This window comes from Notamacropus eugenii, chromosome 5, assembly GCF_028372415.1.
Source record: "Notamacropus eugenii isolate mMacEug1 chromosome 5, mMacEug1.pri_v2, whole genome shotgun sequence".
Taxonomy (NCBI): Eukaryota; Metazoa; Chordata; class Mammalia; order Diprotodontia; family Macropodidae; genus Notamacropus; species Notamacropus eugenii.
The window spans coordinates 37,724,546-37,738,691 of record NC_092876.1 but is presented as its reverse complement, the minus strand read 5'-3'; the positions used below and the strand labels follow the sequence as shown (position 1 = coordinate 37,738,691).

Here is a 14,146-nt window from a genome sequence, read left to right as displayed (position 1 = left end):
TTATTGTTTTAGTTACTGCTGTTACATTATTTTATTATTATTTTTATCTTCATTCATGAACTCCTGGTTTATCATTGTGTTGATTAGGGTTCTAAAGTCTTTTAAAGTCGTTTTTCTCTCTAACGTTGTTACCAGTTGAAAAATTTTTCTCCTAGCTCTACTCAAGTCACTCTTTATAAAAGACTTCCCAACTTCCTCTGAAATTGTCCATTTCAACGTCTCCTCTGCCACAATAATATCCCATTAACCTGAAAAGGCTTACATGAACTGATACAAAGTGAAATGAGCAGAACCAGGAGAACACTGTACACAGTAACAGTAACATTGTACGATGTTCAACTGGGAATGACTTAGTTACTCTCAGAAGTACAATTATCCAAAGCAATTCCAAAGGATTCATGATGACAAAATGCATCCACCTCCAGAGAAAAAACTGAAGGAGTCTGAATGCAGATCAAAGTATACTTTTTAAAAACTTTCTTTCTTATTCTTATTTTCTCTGGTCTGTATTTTCTTCTAATATGGAAAAGTTTTACATAATTGCACATGGATAAACTATCAAACTGCTTACCATCTCAGGGAGGGGGAAGGGAGGGAAGGCAGGAGAAAATTTGGAACTCAAAATTTTAAAAAATAAATGTTAAAAATGATTTTTTACATGTGATTGGGAAAAATAAAAGGTTTTTAAATAAAAATATATCCCACTTCATTTATATTCCACAATTTGTTTGCCCATTCCCCAGCGGGAGGACACCTTTCTAGTTTCCAATTTTTGGCTACCATGAAAATATTTTGGTACTATAAATATTTTTTTTTAGACATAGATCCTTTTCCCCTTGATTTGATTTCTTGAGGATATAGGCCTAGAAGTGGTACTGCAAGTCAAAGAATATATACCATTTAGTGACTCTGGAGGCATAGTTCTAAACTGCTCTCCAGAATGACCAGACCAATTCATAGTTCTACCTACAATGTATGAATGTATGAGCAAACGTTGCCCGTGACCCCACCAGCATTTGTCATTTTTCTCTTTGGTCATCTTGGCAAATCTGAAGAATGAAATATAGAACTTCAAAATTGCTTTAATGAGTAGGTAAAGTATTTTGCAAACCTTAACATACTTAAGAGAAATATCAGCTATTATAAGGAGATCTTTTCAAACACAGTGGCTGTACCTGTTGTCCAATGGTGAGGGTAGTGGGAAGAGGAGATGGATTGCTTCCTAAACTTCTAGTGTAAAAGTGAAAGTTATTGATAATACTTTAATAAAATCACAGGGGTGAGGGGGAATGTACCATATTTCCCCATCCACCCTCCACCTAGGCCCCCAGTCACATCCTTCTCCAACCACTATGGGCTACCCACACAAAGAGGGAGACACTCGCAGAGAGAGAGCATCAGGCCTGAGGGGCCAGGCTCTTCACCCACAAAGGCATCAATAAATCTCAGAGATGACTGGGCTTCTTGGAGATAGCTTTTGGCCCAGAGACCTTGGAGGCATGATTGCTACAACACATTTTTAAGCATAAAGGCTACAGAAATGTTTAAATACTTTGGCCTGTCTGGGGAGTCATACGTGAACTCCAAGGCCTACTTGCTTTGGCTCTAGTGGAAAGAATGCCAGCCCTGGAGACAGGGGACACAAATTCAAATCTCAGATCTTTCTACCTGTTTGGGTCAAAGTGGATAGAGCACTGGACTTGGAATAAGAAAGACCTGACTTCAAATCCAGCGTCAGAACTGACAAGCTGGGTGACCCTGGGCTCTGACTTGTGTCTTGGACACTATCCAGTGGTCTAGCCTCCTGGGGTCAGTACCTGATAATAGCAAACACTTAGAAACCATTTAGTCCAACCAGAATCATAAGAATGACTCGTTACTATTATTAATACCTCAAATTTATATGGTGTTTTATGGTTTGTGAAGCCCTTTAGTACATGACCTCATTTAGTCCACTCTGAGAGGGAAGCTATTATCCTCAATATTATCTCCATTTTAATAATACAATAATAAATATATAGTACCTACTAGGTGCCAGGTTCTGTGCTAAGCCTTTTATAATTGTGGTTTCATTTGGTCCTCAGAATTACTCTGGGAGATAGGTGCCATTATATCATTATATCCCCATTTTATGCCTACTACTACTACTACTACTACTACTACTACTACGCTACTACAACTATATTACTACTACTACTATGTGCCAGGCTCTGTGCTAAGCCTCTTATAATTATGATCTCATTTAATCCTCAGAATTGCCCTGCATAATGGTAATTAGGAGAGTTAAAGATCTTCCCCACCCACTAATGGGCCTGCCCATTAAGGGAAGTTTGATTAGGGGAGATTTGTTTTGTAGGAAGGCCCATACCTTTTGTTAATTTCTAATGAAGCACTGATTCTCAAGGGTTGTGATGCTCTCTGGCTCTGAAAAGTATATGAAGACTCTGAGGTGAGGTTTTACTTTGGAGCTTACTCACTGGAAGAGTTTGTTTGGCCAGACAAGACTCTGGGAAGCCTCTAAGGAGCCCCTGCCTTTGAAAACCCAGATGTTGGTGCTTCTCTCTTTGGTAATTGTGTATGTATGGTCAGACAGTTGGAAGCCCTATCTGTTGAGCTTCATTTCTTTGTTTGTATTTTCTCTGAAGTTCAGGGTACTGGCTATTTCGCTTCAACTAAATGAATGATATAAGTGCTTGATTAAGGTGATTGCTGACCCTCAAAAGTTGCTTTCCTTTTAGAAATGCGAACCTAAGAACCTGTACAGAAGACGCCCCTGTGTATGCTGGAGTACATCCTGGAAGGTAGCTGCCATTATATCATTATATCCCCATTTTACTTCTAATACTACCACCACCACCACCACCACCATCACCACCACCACCATCACCACCACCACCATCACCACCACCACCATCACCACCACCATCACCACCACCACCATTTATACAGCACCTCCTATGTGCCAGGCTCTGTGCTAAGCACTTTACCAATATTATCCCATTGGGTCTTCACAACTACCTTAGGAGGCAGATGTAATTATTATCTCCATTTTACAGATGAAGAAGCAAGCTGAGAGCACCCAGGGTCACATGACTAGTAAGTATCTGCAGCAGAATTATAAGGATGTGAATAACAATATTGATAATACCTAGCATTTATATGGTGCTCTAATGTTTGCAAACCATTTTGTGTGTATTGTCTCCTCTGATACTCATATCAACCTTGAAAGGTAGGTGCTATTATTATCCTCTCAATTTTACAGATGAGGAAACTGAGGCAAAGAGAGGTTAAGTGACTTGCTGAAGATCACATTGTTGGAAAGTGTCAGGCAAGATGTAAACTGGGGTCTCCACAGAATAACTATTATTATTCCAGTTATGTTATTACATAATATACAGACTATATTATAATTGTTATTACCATCCATAAAGTACAGTTTCCCCCCACTCCCACCTCTATAATTGAGAGTAACAAGGGACCTCAGAGTCCATCTGGTCCAACCTATACCTAATAGGAATCCTCGATATGTTATACCTGACAAGTGGTTGTCTAGTTTCTAATTAAAGCCTTCTATCTACTAAGGGGAACTCACCAGCAGCACAGAACGGTGCTCAGTACACCCGGTTTATACCTACAGGCAAATCCCTTAGATGCTCTCAGCCTCTGTTTCCCCATCTGTAAAATGGGGATAGTCATGGACTCTGTCTCCCAGAGTTGTTTCAAGGCTTGAATGAGATGATGTATGAAAAACACTTTGAAAAAATTAAAGAACCATATGGAAGTCCAGCATTATTGGATAGGCAGCAGGCAGGGAGGACACATAGCCAGCCTTGGAGTCACAACGATTCTGAACACTTACTAACTTCTAAGTCCAGACAAATCATTCACCTCCCCGGGCTCATCCCCTCACCTGTAATGTGAAGGGGTCAGCTCATACAGCCTCTAAAAGTCCCTTTAGGTTCCAGATGTGGGATCCTCCAATTGTTAAATAAGAGGGGAATGTTAAATAAGAGGCCCAGAGAAAGATAAGGATTGACATGCCCATGGTGACCTGGCCAGTTAAAAGCAGAGCCAAGTCTCCTGACTCCCAGACCAAGTTCCTTTCATCAGGTTGCCCTCACATTCTCCTTTCCCAGGCTAGGACCATAGGATTTAACTCTGGAGGGGAGCTTAGAGATCATTTAATCCAAGTCCCTTATAATAAGTGACATTTATAAGACTGCAAAGACCTTATGAACAATCGTCTCATTACAGCTAAGAGCCTCAATTCTTAACTGATGCTGGGCACATAGTAACTGCAATTGACTGAATCTTTCTGGATCCTGGTCCCCTTGGGCACTCTGGTGAAGTTTATGGACCACTAATCAAAAAATATTTCTAAATGCATAAAGTAGGGGCAGTGAGGTGGCACTGCAGTGGATAAAGCACTAGGCCTGGAGTCAGGAGGACCTGAGTTCTCATTTGACCTCAGACACTTACTAGTCGGGTGACCCTGGGCAAGTCACTTCACCCTAATTGCCTCAAAAAAAAAAAAACACCTCAATGCATAAAACAAAATACAGAGGATTACAGAGGAAACCAATTATATTTGAGGTTACAAAAATATTTTTAAGGAAGGCCTTAGCTTCCAAATTAAGAAACCCTGCCTCAAGAGTCTCACAACGCTGGTGGTGTGGTATAGTGGCTTAGCTGTACCTCAGTAAACAGAGAACCAGGGTTCAAATCCTGGTTCTGTCACATGTAACTTGGGCAAGTCACTCAACTTTCCTAGGTTTCAACCTCCTCCTGAGAGGTTTGGGCCAAATGGCTTCTGAGATCCCTTGAGTAGCCACACAGAAGTTCAAATCTAGTTTCAAGAACTCACTAGTTGCCTGATCCTGGGCAAGACATTTAAACCTCTCTCAGTCTCAGTTTCCTCATCTGAAAAAGAGGGATAAAAAGAATCCATAGATCCCAGGGTCCTTGTGAGGACCAGGTGAGCTAATGTTCCCCACTTTAAAGGCTAATATAAATGCTATTTTATGATCATTATTATTGGTGGTGGAGGTGGTGGTGTTACTTATTCCAGATCTAGTTTTGGGGTAGGCAGGTTTGGTATTAAGATTCCATCCCAGATGAGAGAGGCTAGGTCATCACTCCATTCACTAGCAACCTGTGTCTTTGAATGGATGCTGCCCAGGTCTGCAAATGGGGGTGGGGGAGAGTGGAAATGAAGCCCAAAGTGGAGAAATGATTTGTCCAAGGTCCCACAACCAATAAACGACTCAGCTAAGACTGGGACAGGGCCCCTGGTTTGGAATCCAGGGCTCTCACCAGAAGGGACTATCTGTCTCCACTCACCTCCTTTAAAGTAGTTCCCCTCCTGAAATTCCTGCAGGCCCAGGGTCTCTGGAGCGATGCCCACCAGGCGCACCTCATGCTCATCCAGGAGGTCCTTGATGCTGCTGAGATCCTGGGCGATCCAGCGACACACCATGCAGCCGAAGCGCCGCAGCCCCAGGATCACGCAGGTGCGCTCCTGCCATAGGCTCCTCAGCTCCACCGCCTGCGCCCGCCCCACCAAAAACAGCCAAAGACAGTGAGGGTTCACAGCTCCAAGGCCATGCTTCCTGAGCCCCAAGAGGGCTTCAGGGGCTGCGAGGGGAAGGGGCAACAGGCTGTCCTTTTGGAAGAGGCCCACCCCCACAGGTGTGCTACGGGACACAACCCCAAGGTGTGAATGGAAGGCCCCATATCCTGCCCCAGGAGGGCAACTGAGGTCCCTAGAGTCATGGCAAGGAGTACCCAAACTCCTGTCTCAGGAGTGCAACTGAGACTCCTCCAGTCGAACTACTGGAACTAAAAGAGTATCTCCCCTTACCTCCAGCGTGCAATTGGGACCCCATCTCTGGAAGCATACTATGGGGACCCCCTCTTTAAAAAGTACAATGAGTACTCCCCTCCGACCTACGCGTTTAAATGAGACCCCACCCCAGGAGTATGTTGCAGGTGCTCCACCACCTCTCCCTAGGTGTGGAATGAGAACTCTAACCCAGAGACAGAGTGCTATGGGGACTCCCCTTTCCAAGACAGGAACTAGGACCCCCCCCCCTTCTCCACAATGAGGCTGGCAAATGGTACCCCGCCTCCGCGATGTATTTTGAATCGTCCACCTCCAAACACTCAAGAGGGACCCAAGACCCCAGGGGACAAGCAACTGGGAACCCACCCCCAGGAGAGTGAAACAGGGTCCCTTCCCACCTACTCCAGAGACCCCCATCCCAGACGCAGGAGCTGTTCATCTCTTCTCCCCCTTCTCCTTACCTCTCCTGTCGCTACGTTCTTGAGGACACAAGCGCCCACCCGAGCCAAGTCTAGGGCACTCATCGCAGGCCCTAGGAGTGCCCCCACAAGCTCCGTCCACTGGCCCAAGCGGGGACGCTGCCGGGGGTAAGACGGGGGAGGGGGTCTGCCTGACCTACCCGGACCAGAGGCGGCAGCACTGACAACAACGGGACCTCCCTAACCACCTGATATGCATATGCATGAGACTCCAGCCAATCAAGCCTCTCGCTCAGCAGAAGGCGGGGCTTTGCGTGCGGGTTACGTGCAGTGGGGCGAGCGACGGATGAAGGGGAGAGTAGACGGGGAGAGCCTCCAACCACAGCTAGGAGGGTGAGGGCAGAGCTCCGGCAGCTGGGAAAGGAGGCGGGGCCAGGGCTGAAACTGACGGCGTGAAATTAGAATTACGACAGTCAGCAAAAAACACCTATTATGTTCCAAGGGCTAAGCTCAGAGACCACCAAGACAGCTACACACAAGGCAGCCCCCGTCCTCTAAAGGGGGAGACTGCGTGCAAATCTTATGTGCAAGCCAGATGTGGGCAGAATAAACTGGAGAGAACCTCCAAGGGAAGGCGCTGGAATGAAGACAGCTCTGGAAAGTGGGAGGAGGCAGAAATGGGGGACAGCCTGGCACCTGTGGGAGCTGGGAGTTTGGGGACTGGGTGCTGAATGAGAAACAGCGGAAGACCAGGGTCCCAGGATCACGGAGCACCTGCAAAGGGGCAACTCAGAGTGCAAAAAGCCTGGAAAGTTAGGCGGAGCTCAGCTTAGGAAAGGCTTTAAAAATCAGAGACTCCATATATGATCAATGACCACCCTTGGCTCTGCAGAAGGGAGGAGAATATAAACTTTTGTCCCTTCGGGCGTGAAACCCTGCATATGTCATCAGACTTAGTTACTATGGTTACTTTTGATGAACTTATTTTTTTCTTTATTAAGTTAAATTAAGTATTACCCTATTAAACTGCAGCCTAAGGAATGAGTCACTGCTAGGGAGCCATATTTTCGTCTTTTGTTTTTATATCATCTTCATTTCCAATGTGAAAAAGAAGGGGAGGTAAAGATTTAAATGTTAATTAAAAAAGCTTAAAGCAGGCAAAAATAAACGAGGGGGTTAGGCAGAAGATCTCAAAAATTCCCTCTGTTGCTAAGATTTAATAATCTTATCATTAAGGAAAGTATGAGTGGGGAAGGAAGGAAAGAAAAACAACAAGGAAGGAAGGATAGAAGGAAGGAAGGAAAGGAAGGAAGGAAGGAAGGAAGGAAGGAAGGAAGGAAGGAAGGAAGGAAGGAAGGAAGGAAGGAAGGAAGGAAGGAAGGAAGGAAGGAAGGAAGGAAGGAAGGAAGGAAGGAAGGAGAAAGAGAAAAAGGGACAGAAGGAGGCAGGCTTTTTCCTTGTCAAAGAGCACTGAGGGTCCTTCCGCAGAGGAGCTTCTTTATTGTTGTTCAGCTTCTGTGTGAACTTATCTCTAAGAGATATCTTCTCCTTCTTTTGTCCTTCCTTGCCCTACTGTGCACACAAGCATAATACAGAAGAAATACCAAGGGTTAGCCAGGATTTCAAGTTTCAAATTCTTAGCCTTTAACCTGATTAAAGAGGCTCCATAGACTCGCGGGAAAGGGGAGAGGGGTATGAGGAATAGAATTGGCTTAAGTGATCTCTGAAATCCCTTCTCCTCTGGCATTTTTCTTTTCCATGGAGTCTCATTTGCTGTATTCCTTGATACTTTGACACTTGTTTTCCTTGCAAGATATTGTCCTGAGAGCCCTCTCCTTAAACTACAGTTTACACTGTAATATTAATGAGTTTCCAGGGCCAAAGAATTCATCACCCAGTGGCTAGCCCTTTTGGTATGAGTCTCTGTATTTAGCCAGTCTGGTCCTCAGAGGATAATCCCCAGGCAGGCCCATATTCAGAGTATCAACAGCTCTGTGTTCCACTAACTGTCCTCAGGAATTGGACGTCACCTCCAGTATCAGTGCAACATCAAATAACAGCTTCTATTTTTGTGTTGACTTAAGTTTTCATTCATCATATGAGAGTAAGATAAACCCCTTTCCATCAATGGACCATCTCCTCACGATTACCCAGGGTCCTCTTTGCTCCACTGACTCAGGTTCGTGATTTCAAGGTCATGATCATTCAACTGTAATAATCACCAAACTGATAACCTAGTAATGAGTAGTACACACACCCAAACTGACCTTTGATTCTCAGATCTACTTATCCTGTCCCAAGCTCTCTGCCAGCCTCCAATCTCATATCTCCAATTGCCTTATAGACATCTTGAACTGGATGTCCAATAGACACCTTAAACTCAATTCTGAAACCAAACATTATTTCCCATCCATCCTTCAAGCCCCTTTCCCCTCTTACTTTCCCTATTGTAGGGAAAGCCCTCTCAGGTCTTGAGGCTCAAAACCTAGGTGTCATTCTCAGGTCCTCACTGTTTCTCACACCGCCCCCCCCCCCCCCCCATATCCCAGGTGTTGCCAAGATCTGTTGATTTCACTTCTACAACATCTCACCAGTATGCCCCCTTCACTCTTCTGACACTACTCCCACCCTGGTTCAGGCACTCATCACCTCATTCCTGGACTACTGCAACAGCTACTAGTGAGGGGGAGTGATCTGCCTACCTCAAGTCTCTCCCCACCCCAGTCTAACCTCCATTCAATCACCAAAGTGATTTTCCTAAAAGGAGGGTCTGACCACATCAGCCCATATTCAGTAAATTCTGTTTGTTCCCAATTACCTCCAGGATCAAGTACAAAATCCTCTAGTTGATGTTCAGTCCTCTCCCACCAAACTCACCTTTCCAGTCTACTTGTATACTTTATTCCCAGCCAATCCAATGACACTTGCTTCCTTGGTGTCCCACGATAAAGACATTTCATGTCAACTCCAGGCATTTTCCCTGACTATCCCCCAAACTTTTAATGCTCTGCCATCTCATGTCTTCCTCGTGGTTTCTTTGACTTCATTTAACCTAATTAAAATCCTATCTTCTCCAGGAAGTCTTTCTCAACCCCTCTTAATTCCAGTGCCTTTCCTCTCCTAATTTTTTCCTATTTATTTATACAGCATGTTTGTAAATGTTTGTTTGCCTCTAGTCTCCTCCATTAAATTGCAATTTCCTTGAGATCAGGGATTATCCTTTGTATCTTTCTGTATCCCCAGCACTTAGCCCAATGCTTGGCACATAGTAAGTGCTTGATAAATGTTTACTGACTGACTGATGCAGAGTGAAGTAAGGAAAACCTGAAGAATGATTTATAAAGTAACATTGTAAAGACAACTTTGAAGGACCAGTCAATGCAATAACACACCATGATTCCGTTGGACTTAGGTTGAAACATGCTGCCTACCTCTTCCTTGGTTGGTGAGTTCCTGTCCTTCATTCTCGAAGAGGACCAAAATGACATCATTGTGCCAGAGTCAAGTTTCAGTGTGTCCAACTGTGGCTGATCAGACCAATATGAGTTAGGAATACACGACCACAGATTGGGCACAGATAGTCCATGTGAACATCTGTGGTGGATTCTCCAAATTTGTACATCCTGCATTTCCTTTGAGCTGTCTCAATTCTGCTTTGTTCATACAGCACAGCACCTTTTCTTCTGTGGGCACACCATACTGAGTGGTCCTGTGCCAGTGTCTCCCATGTCACACAATCAATTCCAAAGTTCTTAAGACAGACCTTGAGAGTGTCTTTGTATCACTTCTTCTGATCAAGTGAAAAAAGAAGAAAAGATTATTACCTCTTAATAAAGGGAAGTTGGACTCAGCATGCACATTGAGATGTAGATATATTTTTTGGACATGGCCAATGAAGATTTTTTTATTGACTATGGTTATTGATTGAAAGAATCTGGATTTTGTCCTTGTTCACTTGTTTATTTTTGTTTTTTTATGGCTGAGTCTTCCTATCTTGACCAGGCTAGAAATGGAGTACTTAACCCACTACCAGGGCAGCTGGGTGGCACAGTGGACAGAGTGCTGGGTATGGAGTCAGGAACACTCATCTTTGTGAGTTCAAATCCAGCCTCAGACATTTCGTAGCTGTGCGACCCTGGGAAAGTCATTTTAATCTATTTGTCTCAGTTTACTCACCTGTAAAATGAACTGGAGAAAGAAATGGCAAGCCACTCCAGTATCTTTGCCAGGAAAACCCCAAGTGGAGTCACAAAGAGTTCGATATGATTGAAAGAAATGAACAACAAAACTCTTACTACCAAATAGCCTGCAAGCTTTGACCTGCTTGGCTTTTAACATGGGCTGATTTGTACTTACTTAAGTAGCTTGGTGGCCCCATGAATTCAGGGTTCACAATATTGATGCTGGACTTAGTGTGGACACCCAACTGCCTTTAGACCTCAGAACTCCTGAGCTGCAACAATCCACCTCGCCCAATGACAGAGATTGTAAGTGTGTGCCATGGAAGCTTTTGCTTTTCTTTCCTTTTAAATTAGGGGGAGCAGGGGGAGAGGGGGAAAGAAGAGGAGTAAGAGAAGGTGAGTTTTGGTTAATTAAAAAAATAAATGTTTTTAAATGGAAAAAAAAACAAGCAAACTCAGAAAGGGAAGTAGAAAAGACACTAGGCTACATATTGACTGTTTTCATCCACACAGCTTATATGTGGATGTGGATTAAGATGTCCATTCACACTAGGATTTTGAGAGAGACCCAAAAGACTTAACCATTTTTATGACTCCAAAGGGAAAGAACAGTCAGGAATCACATATATCAGGAAACAACCTGAGACCTCTCTCTTTTTCTGTAGTCTGAGTCATATGGACTCTGAACATCCAGAATGAAAAGTGGAGACTTACGAAAGGGGAAGGTTGTTTGATACTACCATGATAGATTTTCTGAGGTGAGTGAAATAAAATCTGCCTTACACTCAAAGTCTTGATAGCCTGAATGTTAATAGGAGAGCTGAGAACTCTCAGATACACAAACCAATTTGCCACATTCCCATGGAAAACCATTGATAGGTCTACAAACTAGAGAAACATTTTAGGAGACTTAGCCAGGTGTTGATGTAAAAATAGTAATAATGAAAATAATTTGATACCAGTAAAAAAAATAGAAAAGTAGTACAGTGGAATAGATTACATAATCAAAAATTTGAACACAAAATCAAACTCACTGTCCTAGATTTTGAGAGGAAACCATGGGGGAAGAAGTAATGATCCATAGTGACCATTGTGGAGAGAGGCCCCCAAGTTGAACCTGATTCACTGTGAGAAATGATTGAAACTCTTGTTTCCAAAGAAATTATATAATACATGACTTAGGAAATCTAGGGAATTCATCCATACCTGAAAGTCTTTTGACATGAAGCAAATGCAGGAAAATAAACTGATTGTAGAAGAAAGCAGTGGTGGATGCTGATTAAACATTTTTACTCATAAGGTTAATCAGCATACATAAGAGTGAACATTCTATTCTTTTTTCTCTAAGTAATCCCAGGAATTGCCTCTCTTTTGTCAACAATAAGGGTCAGATGAAACTAAATGCATCTCTCTGCCTATGGTTATTAAGGATGAAGCCCAGGACATTATCAACATAGATTAGTACTAGATTATCTTCTAGCAGAAGAAGGGGAATTGAGAGATAAAATGAGGAGCTATGTCTCACACAGAAGATAACAGGCAAAGCAGGATCCAACTGGCTAGAAGTCAATTAAAGTTGGGGAAAAGTCAAGTCTTGCTTGGAATACTCATGTGTAATAAGTTCATGAATATTAACTTCTCCTCCTCTGGGAGGACTAAAGGTTCATGTTAATGGTCATACATATTGCATAAATTAGGAGCGGGAGGACATATCAATGGGAACTGTGTAGTAGGCGTATCCAAAAGTTATACACCTAGTATTATCGAGGCAATGGAGAAACAGGGAAGGGACTTTGTGGTCATGGTCTCTGCTGCAGGTGTAGTTGAGAAAGAGTGAGAACAAGCCCCAGTGAGTGTAGGAGCAGAGGGGCAGGGGACCTTGCTGAAGGTCCACAGAAGAGTGGAATTTCTGGCTTTGGTTCCAAGGCAAAGGGGAAAACTGAAGTTTGCAACCCCTTCCCCTCTCACCCAGGGAGTAAGGAGACCCTGTTTGAGGATCAGGATGGCTGGGGATTCGAAGCAGTGTCTAAGGTTGGGCCTCCGACAGAACATAGGTTTTTAAGGCTTACTTTTGTTTCAGGGGGATTTTTCTATTTTATGAGACACCCACCACTGCAATCTCATGCAATAAATTTACCATTTATCTTCACCCCTCCCATTCCGAGCCTGAATGAGTTGTTTCTTCCATCCACTCTGTCAGTGACTTCCCTCAAATGACACACCTTTTATCCCTACAGCAACTCTGCCAGTTGGGTGGTAAAAGTGTTATTTATAATTCCCATTTCACAAATGAAGAAACTGAGAACTAAAGAGACCAAGGAACTTATGGCAACAGAGTTGGTATGTGGCACAATGTGGCATCAGTTATCTCTCCACTATACCATACTGTTTCCCCCTATTTTAAAAGCTCAAATCAGGAATAGTAATAACAGTAATGAAAGAGCTTCTTTCTTCCTGTTTCCCACTCTGTATTATTGTGTTCAGTTCTGGTTAGGACATTCCATTAATGAAATTAATAAACTTGGGAAGAGAGTTTCAGAAGAGGTGAACCAAGGGGGTGGAATCCCTAGAGTCCATGTCATAGGAGATTCAGTTAAAAGAACTGGGGGTGTTGAATCTGGAGAAGAAAAGAAGGAAGCATGTTTGGCTTCAATCATTTGATGGGCTGTCATGTGGAAAAGGGGTGAGATTGCTCTCTTTCTTCCAAGAAGACAGAACTAGGTTCAATGGGTGGAAAGACCAAAGAATCAAAACTAAGTTTGATGTCAAGAAAAAACTTTGTAACAACTAGGTCTGACCCAAAGCAAATGAGCTTCCTCAAGAGACGGAGTTACTCCTCCTTGAACATCTCCACGGAAAGACTGGGTAAACACTTATCCAATATGTTTAGTGGGGATTGCTTTCATTTATATGCTATAATAGCTGGCTGCTGAAGTCTCTTCCAACTCCCAAATATGGTGATCTGTGCATTACTTTTGTTTACGCAAAAACTTTTTTTTCTCATGAAATTGAAATGATCTATTTTCTCTTTTGTGATGTCCTCTAATCCCTGTTTGTTTAAGAATTCTTCATGGAGCCATAGTTTGGAAAGGAATCTGCTCTCATTCCCATCCATTTCTTTTTTAAATGATAGGACTTTTTATAAGGTTGTGCATCCATTTTTAGATTATTGTGGTATGCTGTGTAAGATATTAGAATAGCCAGCAGGGGACACTCTATAATAAGCTATTTGGTTGAGGAGTCTTTTCTTCCTCTCTCTCTTCCTGGAAGTAGATGAAACTGATTGCCCTAGACCACAGTTGTCTCTATCCATGGGGATTGGTTGGGTTTGTGACATGATTTGAGGTCTTCCCTCTCTCCTGTAGACCAACTCCTTTATAGTCATTGGTGAGAAAGCCCAATGATCTCAAGGAAGACTCATCTGAATGACTGTTACATTAGGCTATACCTAATTTCTGCAATAATGCTTTCAACTTTTCTGAAAGGTGATTTTTCCCCAAACAATTTATGCTCTCAAGTTTATCAAACACTGGATTATTGAGGCTGTTTCTGAATTTTGTTTAAATTATTTTTATGCTGAAATTTTATTTTTTACTAGTTCACAATAGTTTTTATTATTACCATTTTGTAATATTAATTTGAAATATGGAAAGTCTATTAAAGTATAGGAATAAAGGACATTTCATTCCTACTTTGTTCTATCT

General features: G+C 42.8%; 1 protein-coding gene across 1 annotated transcript in view; it reads right to left on the bottom strand.

Annotated features, from left to right (window-relative positions):
* The window catches only part of PRXL2B (peroxiredoxin like 2B), a 33,100-nt gene that overhangs the window by 6,478 nt on the left and 12,476 nt on the right, over positions 1-14,146 (bottom strand). Inside the window, exons 2-4 of the mRNA XM_072608596.1 lie at positions 10,618-10,784; positions 6,304-10,051; positions 5,341-5,545 (exon numbers count right to left, since the gene is read on the bottom strand). Coding sequence (XP_072464697.1) covers positions 5,341-5,545; positions 6,304-6,366 — 268 coding nt within the window. The 5' untranslated portion in view covers positions 6,367-10,051; positions 10,618-10,784. The remainder of the gene's footprint in view (positions 1-5,340; positions 5,546-6,303; positions 10,052-10,617; positions 10,785-14,146) is intronic.